At 45.2% G+C, this 16,643-nt stretch overlaps 1 protein-coding gene across 10 annotated transcripts in view; it reads left to right on the top strand.

The window, feature by feature from the left end:
- Sgip1 (SH3GL interacting endocytic adaptor 1) overlaps window positions 1-16,643 on the top strand; it is a 195,205-nt gene that overhangs the window by 138,559 nt on the left and 40,003 nt on the right. For 4 of the 10 annotated variants that reach the window (XM_050136056.1, XM_050136055.1, XM_050136053.1 and 1 more), the window contains exons 13-15: window positions 268-342; window positions 9,580-9,704; window positions 10,634-10,760. In XM_050136056.1, the coding sequence (XP_049992013.1) occupies window positions 268-342; window positions 9,580-9,704; window positions 10,634-10,760 (327 nt within the window). Of the gene's footprint in view, window positions 1-267; window positions 343-2,434; window positions 2,933-9,579; window positions 9,705-10,633; window positions 10,761-15,727; window positions 15,794-16,643 lie in introns of all 10 variants that reach the window. The other 6 variants (XM_050136048.1, XM_050136047.1, XM_050136054.1 and 3 more) reach the window with 3 other exon arrangements.

Raw genomic sequence — 16,643 nt, 5'->3', positions numbered from 1 at the left:
AAATGCCCTACAGGCTTGCTTATAATCCTGTCTTACAGAAGCATTTTCTCAAATGAGGTTCCCTCCTGTTCAGTGACTCTAGCTTGTATCAAGATGACATAAAATGAGCCAGCACACTTGGCGCTGCAATTTTAAACATGCAGAGACCATGGCTAGCCCATAGCCGAGACTAGGTGTGTGAATAAAAGCCCAAATCATGCTTCTTTTGCTTTTGTCATAGAATTCAGGAAGAACGCGATCACTGACACAATGCTTCTCTCTTTGCAGCGCCCCCACCTCTGCCTCCAAAATCTGTACCAGCCACCCCACCTCGAACAGGCTCCCCCTTAACAGTGGCAACAGGTAAACTAGGCTTTTGCAGTTCTGAGATGATGTGGCAAGCAGACCCATGGCCTTGGACGACAGCATGCCCTTGATGCATTGGGAAGAGTAGGCTGTGCTCAGGTGCACAGGGCTCGTGTTGGGTTTCAATGTCACGGCCACTTACTGTGCTGACTTGCTGTAAGGTACACTCCCAGGTTTCACAGAGACGTATAGTTTTTTTTTTTAATGTAATTTTATAGGATGGGGGCTGCATTGATTATGAAGTAGAATAAAGTAGCCACAAAAATGAAAAGCCATCTATTAACTCAATCCCTTACTTTGTGGGCTCTCATTTGAATGACTTGAAACTGAGTAGTCTCGAAGTGCAATTTGTATCTTTCAAGAGCCAGTAGCCTGTTTGGTAGAACTAAGATTGATTGCTTAGGGTATATAAGCTTAAGTAGGTCCCAGGATGAGCAGTAAACTGCTGGGGGGATTGTTTTCCCCAGCGGTCATTCAAATACTTAATCATTTCACTGCAAAGGCTGTGATAATAATTATAAAATATGGCAAGAAATTGCTCTAAACTATTTTAGACGCATCATTTCTGAGACAGAGCTTTTCCTTCCTTTTACAATCAATACTATGCATTCATGCAATTTATAATCTGCCAGGTCTTAATGGACAAGTAATTCAAAGCGGTCATAGTGAATTTTTTTAAACCTGAGTCCTAGAATGTGGCTTTTTGGAACCTTGTAGCAGCTTTAGGCTTGGCTGTTCCTGCAGCCTGGTGAGGCTGACAGAGAGAGAACGGGGTATTTGCCAGAAAAACAGAAAGTTAGGCCCAGTGGTTTATGAAATCTATACTGACTCAAGCCCAATAGAGGGTCGTCGAAAGCATCATCAGTAAGGTATTTGCAGGTTCAATTGTTTGCAGACCCTGTGCCTCATGAATTATATTAGCTGCAAGGAAATCTATAAGCAACAAAATCATAAATTGTTGCCAGCCGCGCAAAAGGCTACCCCATTTATCGGTGGCTTTGCCACCTTGGAAATTATCTCCTTTCCAATCAGAACTATGGAAATACCAAGCCATTTTTTATAGCCCAGGAGTCTCTTATAAGTAAGGTGAGGTGTGGGCGTGCTCTCCAGATATTTAGGTAGCAGTTTCTAATTTGAATAACCTGATTGTTGCTTTAAAACAAAAAAAAAAAGAACCATTTTCCAAATTGTAATTATCAAATATTTTATACTTCACTAAAGGATTCAGTTTTTAATTTTCTCTCTTATTATTGATATGTGTAGAAAAGAATCCACTGCTTATGTAAGCAAAACAAAATTCTCTGTATCATGCTTCAGAAAGAAATACATTGTAGTCACTACTAGTGCATTAACAAACAATCTCTGCTTTGTGAGAAAGGGAAACTCTAAAGATGCTTTCATGATTTTCCTCCTGTTACACAGGTATCCATGCAACATGCCCGATCAGAAGCAAATGCCTTGCTGTGTCCCCTGTGTGTGTTGTGTATGGAGTGTGCTGTGTTTGTACACATTTATGTGGGCTTATCTTCTTAATAATCTTTTTGTGTTTCCGGTGTATTTAAAGTAAATCTATAGCTAAATGTGATGTCCTTTTTTTTTTTTCTTTTCAATTACCAGAGACTATCACTAGTTTTACCAAACTTTCTGTTTGGCATCCTAGACTGGAGAGTCTCTGTAAAGAAGGGGCTGGCTTTCAGGGCTCAAATCTTGGGCTCTGGTATGCCCAGGTTTTCAGGACCAACTTCCCCTGGAGTAGTTGCGCTTCCAGAGCCTGAAGTGACCCTGATACTCCCGTTTCAAGATGATCAGGTGCTGCTCCACTTGAGAGCAGAACTGTGCTCAGATTTTTAAACAAGAGTGAGGTGCTCTACCGCAGTCACCTTCCATAGGAGTAACGCGAGCATAGAAATATGAGTCGCTTATTGAAGTGAGTCCCTACCCTCTCCGTCCAGTGCTTAGCTCTGTAAAGGTCTGGGGCATCTTACATGGTACAATATGCCTGCTAAGCTTTGCCTCCACCCTCCTTCTAGCCTGATACAAGTAACAGTAAGAGTTAATAAAAATTTAAAATCAACTACTTTAACCACAGGAAATGACCAGGCAGCCACAGAGGCCAAAATTGAGAAACTACCATCCATCAGTGACCTGGACAGCATTTTTGGCCCGGTGCTGTCCCCCAAGTCCGTTGCCGTTAACACTGAAGAGAAGTGGGTCCATTTCTCTGATGCATCCCCGGAACATGTTACTCCAGAGTTGACTCCAAGGGAAAAGGTGGTGACCCCACCAGCCGCATCAGACATCCCAGCTGACTCCCCAGCTCCAGGCCCACCCGGCCCCCCAGGCTCCGCAGGTCCCCCAGGGCCTCCTGGTCCTCGCAATGTACCATCTCCGCTCAATTTAGAAGAAGTCCAGAAGAAAGTCGCTGAGCAGACCTTCATTAAAGATGATTACTTAGAAACGCTCTCCTCTCCTAAAGAGTGTGGGTTGGGACAGAGAGCAACTCCACCTCCCCCACCACCACCCACCTACAGGACTGTGGTTTCGTCCCCCGGACCTGGCTCGGGCAGTGGTACGGGGCCCGCCAGTGGTATGTCTCACTGTTCGAGTGTGCTTGGTGTGCTGGGGAATGGCCGTGGCTGCTGCGCTGTGAGCAACACCCTCCTCCTGCCTGGCAAGTGGCTGTAGGGCTTCCGCCATTCCTCCTCTGGTCTGGTGTCCTGTGGCCCTGTGGCATGTTCTAGTCCATTGAATGCTCCAGTCATAGTCCAAGTGTGTGGATGTGTCTTGTCTTGCACTCCCAGCCCTAGGAGTGCCCTCCCTGACTTGTACCCTACAGTTAAGGAGGTACAGGGGTGGGGCTCTTTGTTCCTTATAAAGAAGGCTGTGATGTCGTTGTCTAGAATTCCGGAAAGTTCTAGAAGGATAGATGTCATAGCAAGTAGATTGCAGGTTAAATGTCTGAATTCTTTCCTTTTCTCCCCCACCCCCTCAGAGATATCTCACCAGGGCCCTATGGTTTGTATGTCAAAGTGTGGGGAAGGATCCTGAGGTTTGAAAGGGAGCTACTTGAGAACAACCATTGGATGAGTTATCACTGGTACCTGGGTCACCTGATCAGGTCTCTGATCTCGTGTCAGACACTCGTCAGGTCACCATGCCACCTCTAGGTACGGTGATAGGCAGTGGGACTTAGGATGCAAATGCTCCTGTTGAATTTTTTTCATCTTTATTTGAAGCTGAATTTTGTGGTTTCTAATTATACAAAGGTAGGAACACTTGCCACGCATGCCAAGGAACTACTAAGGTTTTTCCAAACCCTTTACTCCACCTTTGCTCAGTCACCTGGTCAGAGGCTCAGTGTCTTTTTCCTCTGCATGCGGGTTCAGTCTCAACATCTTCCAGGAAGTCGTGAGTGCTGCTTTGATATTTGCTTGGAAAGAGGCCACCAAGTTTGAGGGACTTAGATCTAGAAAGTCACCGAGAAGAAAGGCATTTGCCTCCGCCCTAACCCCATCGCTGCTGCCTCTTTACAGAGTGGCTTCCAAAGCTTGCACTATGTGGGAAAATGCACCTGTGCTTTGTAAAGAGAATGATCCTGATGACGTCAGCACGGGCTGGGTTAACTGTGTGCTTAGCCCAGCGGCCCTACAAAGGAAAACAATTAATACTTAAGTTTGGGGACCAGAGCAGTAAACAGAACCAGCCAGCATCTTTGCCATAAGAAACTTGAGAGCTTTTATTTTCCAATAATAGAACAACTAAATACATTACTTCAACCTTGCAACCGCCAACTGTCTTCAGTACTAAAATGTCCCCATTTTACAGAGGAAAAACTGTTTAGACAGTTAGAGGTTGCAGACTTGGCATTTAAACACTCAGATTGCATCCTGCCCTGAGCTGTACCTCTGACCACTACGTCCTTCAGGTACTTCTGAAAAGTTTGGTCACAAAACAGACTGAACTCACCTCACTACTGACGTCCACTTATATACCACACAGTGCTGGGCACTCTCCAGAGTGTTCTTAAAAGACCCGACTCTGCTTCTCTCTCCAGTCCTAGAAGGCTAAAGCAGCTGCTCCCATACAATGTAACCTTGTAAGGTCTAGTCTGGGATACAAGCTGTGTGCTTACCTAGAAAGAGTGTAAGCAACCTCCGACAGCAACCCTGAAGATGCTAGCTGTCAGCTTAAAAGAAGGGTGTGCCTCCATCATTCCCTGATGTGCTCTCTCATTCCTGGGCCAGGTTCTTAGGGTTCTGAAAGGGCATTTCAAGAAGTCGTCACCAACAGCCCGTGGTGGCCCATCATGCACTTCTCAAAGCAGACATCCACAGCCAGGGAAAATAGGGCGCCTTTGATCTTCACCTGTGTTCTCCCCGGCCTGTCACCTGCCATATTTAAGTTAGCTGGCCACTGATCTGGTGAGGGACGGCCATCTCCTCTTTCTGTTCGGGAATCTTTGAGAGTCTGGTTACTATTTCAGTGTGCAGGTTTCGTGTCCTTATTTGAACTTGATTGTCAAATGTTACCAACAGAGACTGTTAATTCTTATGAAGTAACCTATAGAAAACTGCATTCGGCTGCACTGAGGGGTTAGATTTGTAAGTAGGAGACTGAACCTGACTAATGAAGCCCATGAATAAATAAAGTTTTATACTATCATCCCCTGAATTAAGTCCCGGTTAATGTGTGACTTCATCGTGTATTGGTGCCATATAGACAAACTGCCCCAAATGAAAATTTGGGAGGATGTTTGAATGCTGCTCTTCATGAGTCTTGGCCTGGTAGGACCAGCTTTTCCTAGACATCTCAAAGCATGTGTGAACGTGCCCACTGTACACGCAGCATGGGTGGCTGCTGCTGTGACCAGTGGCCCCACTCACAGCATGACTCAGAAGAGTTGCTTGCTGCTGAAACAGTTGGAACTTAAGAATTAGTGACTCTGACTTCTATAAAGCAAAAAGTTCCTTAGCCACAGCTAGAGCATGACTTCACTGAAAGGCGGGCATTGGTTCTTGGTATCTGTGTAGAGTATGTGCCCGGGCACAGGAGAAACGTGTTGCTAGCCTGCAGCAAGTGTAGATTCCAGGGAAGGAAGAGAGAGTTAGGTTCAGAGTGACATGTTCCTGCTCAGGAAACTGACACATGACACAGTGCTCAACTATATTAAACAATACACACACACACACACACACACACACACACACACAAAATGACTTTGAACAACCTGGACTTGTCTCTTGGTTAGAGCTACTGTAGTTATGACGAAACACCACAGCTAAAAGCAACTTGGTGAAGAGAGAGTTTATTTGGCTTACGTGTCCTGAGGAAAGCCCAGTCAAGAACTCAAACAGGGCAGGAACCTGGAGGCAGGAGCTGATGCAGAGGCCATGGAGGAGTGCTGCTGGCTGGCTTTCTCCTCATGGCTCGCTCAGCCTGCTTTCTTATAGGATATAGCACCACCAGTCTAGTGTGGTACCACCCACAGTGGGCTAGGCTGTCTCACATCAATTACAAATTAAGAAGCTGCTCTCCAGGCCTTCCCACAGCCCAGTCTTATGAAGGCGTTTTCTCAATTGATGTTCCCTCCTCTCAGATGACTGTATCTTGTGTCAAGGTTACATGAAAATAATCAGAAGAGGTTGAAATGAGTACATTGATTGCTGACCTTAAGGAAAGGGTGATTAGCTTCATCTGACAGATAACTTGGCCCTGGTCACAAATCTTACGAGTAGCTGATGTCTGGATTTCTGTTCTGCCCTGTTCCCGCAATTGTTAAGTCCCAAAGAAATCACACAAAGGTCTATATTAGTTATAAACTGATTGGCCCATTAGCTCAGGCTTCTTATTAACTCTTAGAACTTATAGTAGCCCATTATTCTTGTCTATGGTAGCCACATGGCTCAGGACCTTTTTCAGCGAGGCAGTCACATCTTGCTTGCTCTGTGGCTGGGCCAGGACTGCAGAGGAATGGGCGTCCTTCTTCCCAGAATTCTCCTGTTCTCATAGACCCGCCTCTACTTCCTGTCTGGTTGTCCTGCCTATACTTCCTGTCTGGTTGTCCTGCCTATACTTCCTGCCTGGCTACGGGCCAACCAGCGTTTATTTAAAATATAATTGATAGAATACAGACCATTGTTCCACACCAAGTAGCAGCAGCTAGATCTGCTGAAGATGTGTTGGATTCCATGTCCTGGAACTCTGCCATTTCAACTCTGCTGCCTCCACTGCCTGCAACCCTATCCACAAACAGATACATGGGAAGGGCCAAAGCCAGTACACTGCAGGTTGAGAGCAGTAAATGGGCCGAGAGCAAGCCCAGGTTGTCGTTGCCTGGGGCTCACAATTTAAGCCTTAAGCAGTGTGTTTCCCAGGGTATTTCATACCATCCTTCTTAGGGGTAAAATGAAAGGATGATTGAAAATCAGAGAGAATAGGGATATATAAATATGACCTTGCACCCATTACACCTGAAACCAGTGAGAAATGTCACAAAAGCATGCGGAGCATTGGTTCAGTTGTTAGGTGCTCACCAGGCCCTGCACATCCCCTGCTGCACCTTGTGGTTCTGCCCAACAGGGGTTCATCAATAATCAATGTGTCTTTTAGTTTTTTTTGTTTGGTTGCCTTTTTTGGGGGGGGGTTGGGTTTTTGATTTTTTTTTGTTTTTGTTTTTATTGTTTTTTGTTTTGTTTTTCAAGATAGAGTTTCTCTGTGTAACAGCCCTGGCTGTCCTGGAACTCACTCTGTAGACCAGACTGGCATTGAACTCACAGAGATCCACCTACCTCTGCCCCCCAAGTGCTGGGATTAAAGGCATGAACCACTACCACCAGGCTATGTCTTCTAGTTTCTATGCATCCCTTGACTATCTGCCTACATAATCTATTACTTCCATTACTTTGATAAGAATAGTATGACGTAAGAAAGGAGTCTATAAAGGAAAATAACTCACTTTTCAGCTAATAGCATTTTCTATTACTTTAGCTCTACCTGCATCACAAGGCAGCTGTTGGCACCCTCTTTGGTATCAATTGCTTTGTGTTATACAGCATCTCGGTGTTAAGCAAGTTCAGAAGCACGTTCAGTTTGGGTTGTTATCAGTACCTTTGCATGGTAGAGAGAGTTTTAGAGAGATGAAAGATCCCACTCACAGCTGAGTAAGGGAAATTGGGAGCAAAATTCAGTCTTTCACCCCGTCATATTGCCCTGGAGACCGTCCTCAGTCCAAGCATTCCTGGAAGAGGGGTCTTGACTTCCTCTTCTAAAGGTGATGTTAGCTTGAGCTCCATTCAGAGGATAATAGGTACATGAGCAAACATTTTGGAACACTCCTACAGCAAGATAGTCCTAAAGCTGAGTGGAACGCCCCTGTGACCCCTGCAAAAAAAAAAAAAATCCCACGAAACCTTCCTGACAAAACTGCACTGTTAAGAATATATTTCCTATCTCTATACTCACAAGTCTGTCTTCTAAAAGTATGCTGGGCATAACATCTACTTAATACTCAAAAGAATCTTTGTAGTGGGCCTGTCAATCATACTTTGTTTTTTTAAAAGAGTGTTGGCCAAATACTAAGGACATTTAGATTACAAAAGACGTACACATGCTGGAATAAAAACAGATTGTATACAAGTTGTGGCAGTCCATAGTCTATCTGAAGTTTCAGGACATGTATGTGTTTTGGGCTTAGCAAACCATTTGTGCTCTGTGATCATGGACAACTAAAAGAATGTCCGTCTTCACCGAGGTTCAAGCAGGGTCTACTCTCAAGACTAAATGTGAGGATGATGCCACATAGGGAAAGTACTAGCTTAGATCCTGGCTCAGTAAAACAACGTAAGAGTAGAACAAAAGAAAGAATGCAGTTGGTACTAGCAGAGGCAAGTAAGGATATCTAGGAGAGGCAGTAATGGCGTCTTCACACTTAGGAGGTACAAACAGTGTCAGGACCCAGTCAAGATCTCATTCTTTAAACAAGAGAAGCCAAGTGCACCCTCAGAAACTCTCATGGTTCTGAGATGGGTTTTACCCTTCAGAGTCAAAGTTCTTCTGAGAATCTCAAAATCTGGGCTGAGGTGCCGGTCTCAGACTCTAGTGGTCTTGGTTTTGTGTTTTGGTGTGTACAGGAAGTAGCTTGAGGGGCGGGGATATGGAGATGGGGATGGATGGGTATAAAGAGAGCTGGTAAGATGGGGGATGTGGAGGTGGCAGGGTGCGCAGGAACTGGTAGGATGGGGAATGTGGAAGCAGGGACATGTCGATATAGCAAGTAGGGGAGGGGGGGTTTGGAGGCAGCTTGGGGAGGGTTGTGGAGGCAGGGGAGTGTTTTTCTGAAGCATGATTTCCCAGCCTGCTGTTTCTAACCAAGTGAACAAGAACTGCCTGGACATGGATTTCGCCTCCTAAGGTTCGGGGCCAGGTAGTTCTCCATGCATCCCGGACTTATGACTGAGGACAGACAGGTCCCTGAGCACTGTGCTCAGTGTGCATGCCAGCCTCTGTGTACCATCTGTGTTCCATATGCTTGTCATGGACAGCCAGAAAAGTAAATCCAAGAAGCTTTTGCAAAACCACCCAAGAGATCATCAGTAACAAACCCTACCTTAGCAGGCTCCCAAGGACACTCCTTTTGAAGGAAGCCCTTACTGTGTTTCTGTCATAAAGACCCAACACACAAAGGACTCCTGGCCTGTAGTGCCACGTCCTTTGCTTACACTGCCTATTCAAGATAGGAATGAAGTTAGCGCTCATGGGTTGACATACAGTCAACAGCATAATTCTCTTCCCTGGGTTTAAAAAAAAATCTAACATAGAACAAGCATTCATCTTTCTTCAAGTTTTAACTTTCATCTTCATCTTGGACACAAATTCTGGACGTAAATTAAAAATTAAAAGAAATATATTTAAGTCCCATGTGTACATTGTTAAAAAGAACCACCCCTACTGCCCGGCCAAGAGTCCCCCGAATTCACCTCCCATCAAGGATTTACCTTTCATTGGATGTCACATGACAGCAAGGTGATAGCTTCAGCTTCTGCCATCAACCATAGTCCAGCTGAGTACTTTTTTTCTTTATTGAAAGAAAAAGAAAATGCTCTGTGCAAACGGAGGCTTAGGTAAAGCCACTGCAAAGAAAAAGAAAAATTCGCATCCGCGTCAGGCATTGCTGGGCGCTGATGCATTCCGGACCTCCGTGTTTCCCGCAGCCTCTAAGCCCAGCCTGTTTTCCAGGTGCATCGTCTCCTGCGAGGCCAGCCACCCCCTTAGTTCCTTGCAGTACCACTCCACCTCCGCCTCCTCCCCGGCCTCCATCCCGGCCAAAGCTACCGCCAGGAAAACCTGGAGTCGGCGATGTGGTATGTCTCTCCCTGCCTTAGCACGCTCGGAACAAGATCCCCAAGTCCCCTTATACGAGCCATCTCGACTTCAGGTCTAAGCATCACAGCACAAGTGACCATCACGGGGGCCAGCTGAAAAAAAAAGGTCGCTGTCATGTGAGGATGTCTCTCTACCCTCAGATTTCCCCCAGCTTTCAAGCTGAGGTCTAAAAATGGTGGGAAGAAAAACTCTGGTTTCTGACCCAGAAGCCAGATAAATCAGCAGCAGAAATCCAGCGATACAAATACAGAGAGCGGTGGCCTCTAAGTGAACTACCAGTACTTCCTTGGATCTTATTGTAAGATTGAGGTGTGGGAATAGTCTTCTCAGTGGGTCGATTCAGAGGCATGTGGCAGAAGTAAATCTCAGTGACCCTTGTTCAACAGCCACTGAATAAATGTCGCCATAACACTCAGGTTCTGTCTCGAAACCTCTCTGTGGAGGCATACAACAGTGTCGTTCCTGAGAGGCATGAAAATGACCGGTCTAAGCCGGAGTGCCTCCTGAGCTCACGAGCTGTGGTTTATGGCTGCTCTTACCCCAGCATACTGGCTGTGTTTTAAGTGCAGGCCAGTTCCAGGAAATTGGTACCATGGCCATCAAGAACCTGAGTTTTCGTATCCGGAGCTGAGGGCCAAGAAAGGTGAGGAAACCAAGTTGGCAAGATGGCTCAGCCGTGCAGGCCCTTGCTACCAAAATCTGATTTCAACCTCTGTGGCCCATCTAGTAGAAAGTTGTCATTTGACCCTCCTGTGTACTTCATGGCATGTATACACACACACACACACACACACACACACACACACACACACACGGACGCAAAGTAAATAAAATGTAACAAATGTTTGAAAATGCCGAAACAGTGTATCATGGCTGAGTCTAACCTTCATCTTTCTTCCCCCTGCAGGCCAGACCCTTTAGTCCACCCATCCACTCTTCCAGTCCTCCTCCGATAGCTCCCTTAGCCCGGGCTGAGAGCACTTCTTCAATATCGTCGACCAATTCCTTGAGCGCAGCTACCACTCCCACCGTTGGTAAAATGCTCTCTCTCTCTTTCCATGTGTCTGTGGCTGTTGACTGGCTATCCTTTACGATCTGAGCTTCCCGGCCCTGTTTCTAGTCGTAACCGTGTTTGCTGTGTGTTTGCTACGATCACCTGGTTCTTCTCTTGAAAGCACTTTCTCGGCTAAGGAGGCCACGCTCCAGCCGTACAAAGTCACCGTCTCCAGAATGGGGAAACGTGTGTCTTGTAGGGATTTTCTTACACTGTCCCCCGCAGAGCGACTCACAAAAGAAGTCACCAAGGAAGGTGCTAGTATTTGGATATTTCTTGTAATGAAAAGCATTCTCTTTTGAGAGAAAATGTTTAGATCAGAAATATTTTTTTTAAAAAAAATTTTTTGGAATGTTCACTGTTTTGAAACTTTCGATTCTTCGTCATTTTTGGTTGTCTAAGGTTGACAAATACAGGCACCGGCATTGAGATACGTGGGAATTTTTTCAGCCTTTATTTTTCTAGTGCTTTTCTGTCCTGTGAGGTCCATTTTGCCTGGAGGGGGAAAGCAGTCATTTTCAGTAGATGCCCCTGTACCTCTCTGTGCACCCGGTGATGAAAGTGAAGGTTGAGAATGGCTGCTCAGAGGGTGGCTCACCACCATCACCTCCCGTCCTCAACCACTGCCTCTCTCCTTTACTGCATGCTGCCTGACCTGGAACGTTCCCGACACACTTTCCCTGTATCACCTCAGTCCCCAGTTCTCCCATGCTGTAAACCAGCCAGCCCATTCTGCACTGCTTGGGAGAATCAGTCACTCGGCTCAATCAGTTCCTGCCACCATCTATGGAAGAGCACACCACAGACTCACCCATCTGAGAAGTAGCTTGAAAAAAATCCAAACGCTCTCCTAGAAAACCACTGCCCATTTTCTCCAGAACAAGTGAAGCTGTGCCTCTAAGAACCATAAAGGGAACTTTTTAGCTTTATCGTATATTCTATAATTTAAGCCATATCATCCACCTCTCTCTCTCTTTCTCTCTCTCTCTCTCTCTCTCTCTCTCTCTCTCTCTCTCTCTCTCACACACACACACACACACCTTCAATGTGGGTTAAGTTAATAAACTAAAAATGTAGCCCCTTTCCCAATTTCATGGGATTTTTTTTTCCTTTTGGTTTTTCAAGACAGTCACACGTACCTCCAGCTCATGTAACTTCTTAATAGACCGATTTTTAACATTGTTTATATAGCCTTCTCTGTTCTTTTTCTGTATTGACTAGAATAATTTGAGACTTCCTGGTTTTCGGTGCATATTAATGTTAGCTCATTCCTCTCTGGTTCTTTGTGTTTGATGTTTTGCGGTAGCTAGCCCTTTTCACCCTCTGTCTCTTTACTCTCCTTGATTTGGGCAGTCACTTGCTCAAATCGTGTGCGAGTGTTAAGCTTCCTCAAGATCATTGATTCCACACTCTCCGTGTGATTTGCTTTGCTGGATGAAGAAGGAAGCGTGAGGTGTGTAACTGGAGGTTTCTCTCCCACTCACCAGTTCCCAAGTTAACCACACTGAGGCTTAATACTAATTACAAACCGTTTGACCTATTAGCCAGGCTTATTAATGGCCAGCTCTTACAATTTAAACAAACCCATTTTTATTAGTCTATATTTTCCCACGAGGCTCGTGGCTTCTTACTTCACATCTTGCTTCCCTGGAAGCTGCTGGCATCTCCCAAACTCTACCTTCTTCCCCCCTGTATTTGTTTGGATTTCCCACCTGACTCTATTCTTCCTGGCTATTGGCTAAATCAGCTTCTTTATTAACCAATGACAATAAAACATATTCACAAGATGCAGAAGAGCATCCCACATCAGAGCTGTCACTCAAAAAGTGACAACACCGTGCCTCAGATGGGCCATCCAGCACGTTCTTTCAGCTCGCTGTGACTCAAGGAGAAAACTGAACACACAGGGAACCTCCAATTACAACCAGTAACATTGATCCTCATCATTCCTAGTGTGTGTTCATTCAAGATGAACCACGGAGGACTTGAAAAAATATGATAGACCCCTATAGGAAGCTGGTCATAATGCCTCCTTCAGAGGAGCACCCCCATCTGCTCTGTTAGGTTCTGTTGTTTTGGTTTGGGTTCCTCTGCCCACTGAAGTCCTCACCACCTGGTCACATGACCGCCATTTCTCTCTGAAGTCACTCTGCTTCTGCATGACCAGCCAGCCTTGTGTGTTGTTGTCTCTGCTTTTCTCCAAAGGCTCTGCCTTGCTTAAAATGACAACTCGCTGGAAACAGGTGGACTGGGGAAGGCTGAAAATTCACAGCAAGCTCCCTCCCACCTCCACAACACTTTCCTGCCATTCCCTGCGCCCTCTGTGTTGTTCTTGGAGCAATTCCATGGGAACTGATGAGCCAATCTCAAAGTCAGGCATGAACTAAAAATTTTTAAAGCGAATCTGTGCCACATTTAATAGTACACCTCGTGAGGCCGAGGTGGGGCGGATCACAAGCTCCTGGGTTACATGGACCCTTTCTCCAAAAATAAAATAACAGCAAGTCAAAATTCTCTACACAATAATTCATATAAGAAAACACCCATAAACAACCTTAAGTATGAATAACTTCACAAGAGTTGTGAGTCTAGAGTAGAGAGCCCAATACAGCATGAGAAGGTAGAAATTTTATGTATCCCTACCCTCAAATAATGAAGAGTTCTCACATAGCTATATATTTTTTTAACTTAAGAATTCCTCGATTTTTAAGAACACCATGATTTTATATATGAGAAAGAAAGACGAAAGGCTTCCATATGCGTCAGGGTACACTTTTTTTCTTTTTCCCTACTGCCCGAGCTACCCTCTAATTCTAGACCGCTGAGAAGAGAAGATGCACATCTAGAACAAAGGGAGGGAACCCGGTGACGGCTTCTGTGCTAGAGAATGCCCATGGCACCCACGCTGTGCAATTCAGGGGAGGGGGAAATCTATCGCTGCTAATGGAGCACAGAAAGTGTTTGAAGTCCTAAGAATCAGATGGGAGGTAGCGGAAGAGATAATGGGGCCTTATCTCTCCTTGCGAGTGCCCACTTTAGTACTTGCTTCCTATCTCAGTGACCGTGAGAAGTCTCCTGTTTTGTTTGTTTCTTTGTTTGCTTGTTTGGATGATGGCAAGGCAGGCAGTTCGGCTCCCCTGTTAGCTCTAATCCTTCTCTGGTAATTGTGCTTTCTGATTCACATCTTTCGTGTGGCAGGAATCTGTAGCAAGTGAAAAGCAACCATCTCTGGGTAACAAAGTTAGTGTCAGGTGGACGCTGATGTTTCCTTCGGTCCATAACTTGAGTCCAAGTGACTCGTTCTAAAGCAGCGCAACATGCAATATTTCCTTCGATGTGGGTAGCAATTCTAAATTCTATTAACTTTCGGGGGGGGAGGGTGCATGCTCAGTTAGCCTGCATAGAAACGAAAGATGCTATAATTTGTGAAATGTCTGTATCTACTATGCCCATTCAATGGAACACTACATTATTATTACTAAATTATTCCACCTTCGAGGAAGCTGTAAATACAGTTAAATACTGACAAATAACATTCAAAACCTGGGGCTGGAGAGACGATTAAATGGTTAAGAGCACTGGCTGCATTTGATTCCCAGTATCTGCATGGCAGCTCGTAACCATCTGAAAACCTAGTTCCAGGGAATCCAGCACCCTCTTCTGGCCTTTGAGGACACCAGCATGTGTGCACAAACATACATGGCAAGCAAAACACCCAATCATATGAAAATATATTGATTAACAGGTTGATTAATTTGTTTAGAAGTGCCTGTTGCTCCTCCAGACGGCCCAAGTTTAGTACTAAGCAAACTTAGTTCATCCGGTGGTGCATGACTATAATATCAACTCCGGGAATCCAGTGCCTTCTTCCAGCACAGACATGCTCCCCCACAGTGCACAGACTCACACACATACACACTCATATGCATACTCATACATACACAGACACACAGACACGCACACACACACTTTTTTCCTTAAATCTTAGAATGCCAATAACTGAAAAAGGAAAGTTCCCCTGTCATATACCCTAAGCCTAGCCATCAGGTCATTAGAATGTCTTCCAAAGCATCTGTTTATGAAACATTTATTGGATCCTAGTTTCAGTCCTTAACTTCTTTACTATGAGGATAGGTTTCTCCAGCACTAATTTTATTTGATTATCTATTAAGGTTGTGTTAGCACCTTTAAAAACGGGAGCATTATTTTCTAATCACACAGAGTAAAAAAGCAGTTCCTTGTATTTGTTGTTTGGTGAGGAGACAGAGTTAAGATCAGAAATAGTTAAGGATTGGTGTCTCAGCTCATAAAGCTGTGGCCAATTTCCAAAGACCAACATCTAGTCGCAGTTGGAACCATGGTCAAAGATATTAGTATGATCACACTGTCCAAAATGAGTGACCTTTCTCAAAGGCAGGTACACGTTAGTTAAAATGGCACCCTGCATGCAGGAACCCTGGATTTATACTGCTGTTTTGTGGACAGGTTAAAAGCTAATGTTTTTCTTCCCGGGGGAATATATATGCCGGGTGATCTCATTGAACTGTCGTGGCTATACTGAGGTTCGTGTTGATGGACACATGTCTGACCCCTTGGGAACTGCAGTGGAGTGAAGTATTCTCACACAAGAAAAGCTGAGCCTTTCATGGCTCCCTGAGAAGGTGGGAGGGTCTAACTCCTTCTCTGTAACTGACTCCCACCACATTGACAGATGCTAAACCCTGACTTTTTTTTTTCCATTTTGGTTCAGTTTCTCCTCGTAGAATCATCTCAAGTAAGCTCATCACTTCCCATATCTTCACCCGAATCCCAGTGTCTTAAATTCTTTCCTTTTTCTCCGTGAAAAACATTCCCGCCTCGGTCAGTAAACTGTGCTTCTCTCGGCTTCGTTTGGAATTTGTATTTGTGCTTTTGTTTTCCATTCGTTTACGTTTCTTTGGTTTGTAGTGTCGGAAGATGATGTTTTTTATGACAAACTGCCCTCGTTTGAAAGGCGCTGTGACACGCCTGCAGGTACGGTGCTAGCCGAGCGCTATCTAGATACGTAGAGTTGTTCCAAATCCAAGCCATTTTCCATCTGAATGCTCGAAGCTTCACGGACATGCTCCTCACCTCATGAGTCCCCGTGCCTCTCAGAGGCACCCCGGACGTGTCCCGTCCATCGTGGGACTCATGCCACTGACCCGATTTTAAGTGGACATACTTATAGAGCAGCAGGTTGCATGACAGTTTCTCAGAGAAAAGGCTCCTCAGAGCAGGTGAGATGCCATGGCTGGGCGAAGTTCAGAGAGAGAAATCATTTCAGTGCCCAGAATCTGTTGACTGCTTTCTAGTGTAAAACTTGCTGAAGCACCATTGGAAATCTTTCTTCTCTTTGGTACAGATGTAAAGGGCGTGTTGTGGCTGGACACCTAAGGTGATGCCAGCAGAGGGATTGGGAGATCACTGACATCGTCTGTGAACTTTAAATCGATATACAATGCCATGCTGTTGTCATTGAAAAGCTAAGCAAATGTTGCCTATAAACCTCAACCCCAGGTTGTGCCAATAAGCAAAGGGGTGACCTTGAAGACAAAAAAGGATCCAGCAATTGCTGAATGGCAGTTTTTTTTTTTTTTTGCCCAAATTAATGCAGTTAAACTATGCTAACACCCCTGCATGGCCAGGAAGACATCCGCTCTGTGCATACAAGTGCCTAGCCTCAAGCTACCTCCACGCGTGTCCATCCCTCCAGTCTCCATAGCTTTGATTCTGCCTTGTTTGCTCAATTAAAACAGAGACAAAACGAAAGACTCCAGACTCCCAGGCTTCCCTGTTTCCTGCACGCTAACGGCATGCAGTGCCTCCTCTGCCCTTCCCCGTA

This window comes from Alexandromys fortis, unplaced genomic scaffold, assembly GCF_014885135.2.
Source record: "Alexandromys fortis isolate MF-2015 unplaced genomic scaffold, M_Fortis_MF-2015_v1.1 scaffold_13, whole genome shotgun sequence".
Taxonomy (NCBI): domain Eukaryota; kingdom Metazoa; phylum Chordata; class Mammalia; order Rodentia; family Cricetidae; genus Alexandromys; species Alexandromys fortis.
This window is presented reverse-complemented; position numbering and strand designations above follow the sequence as displayed.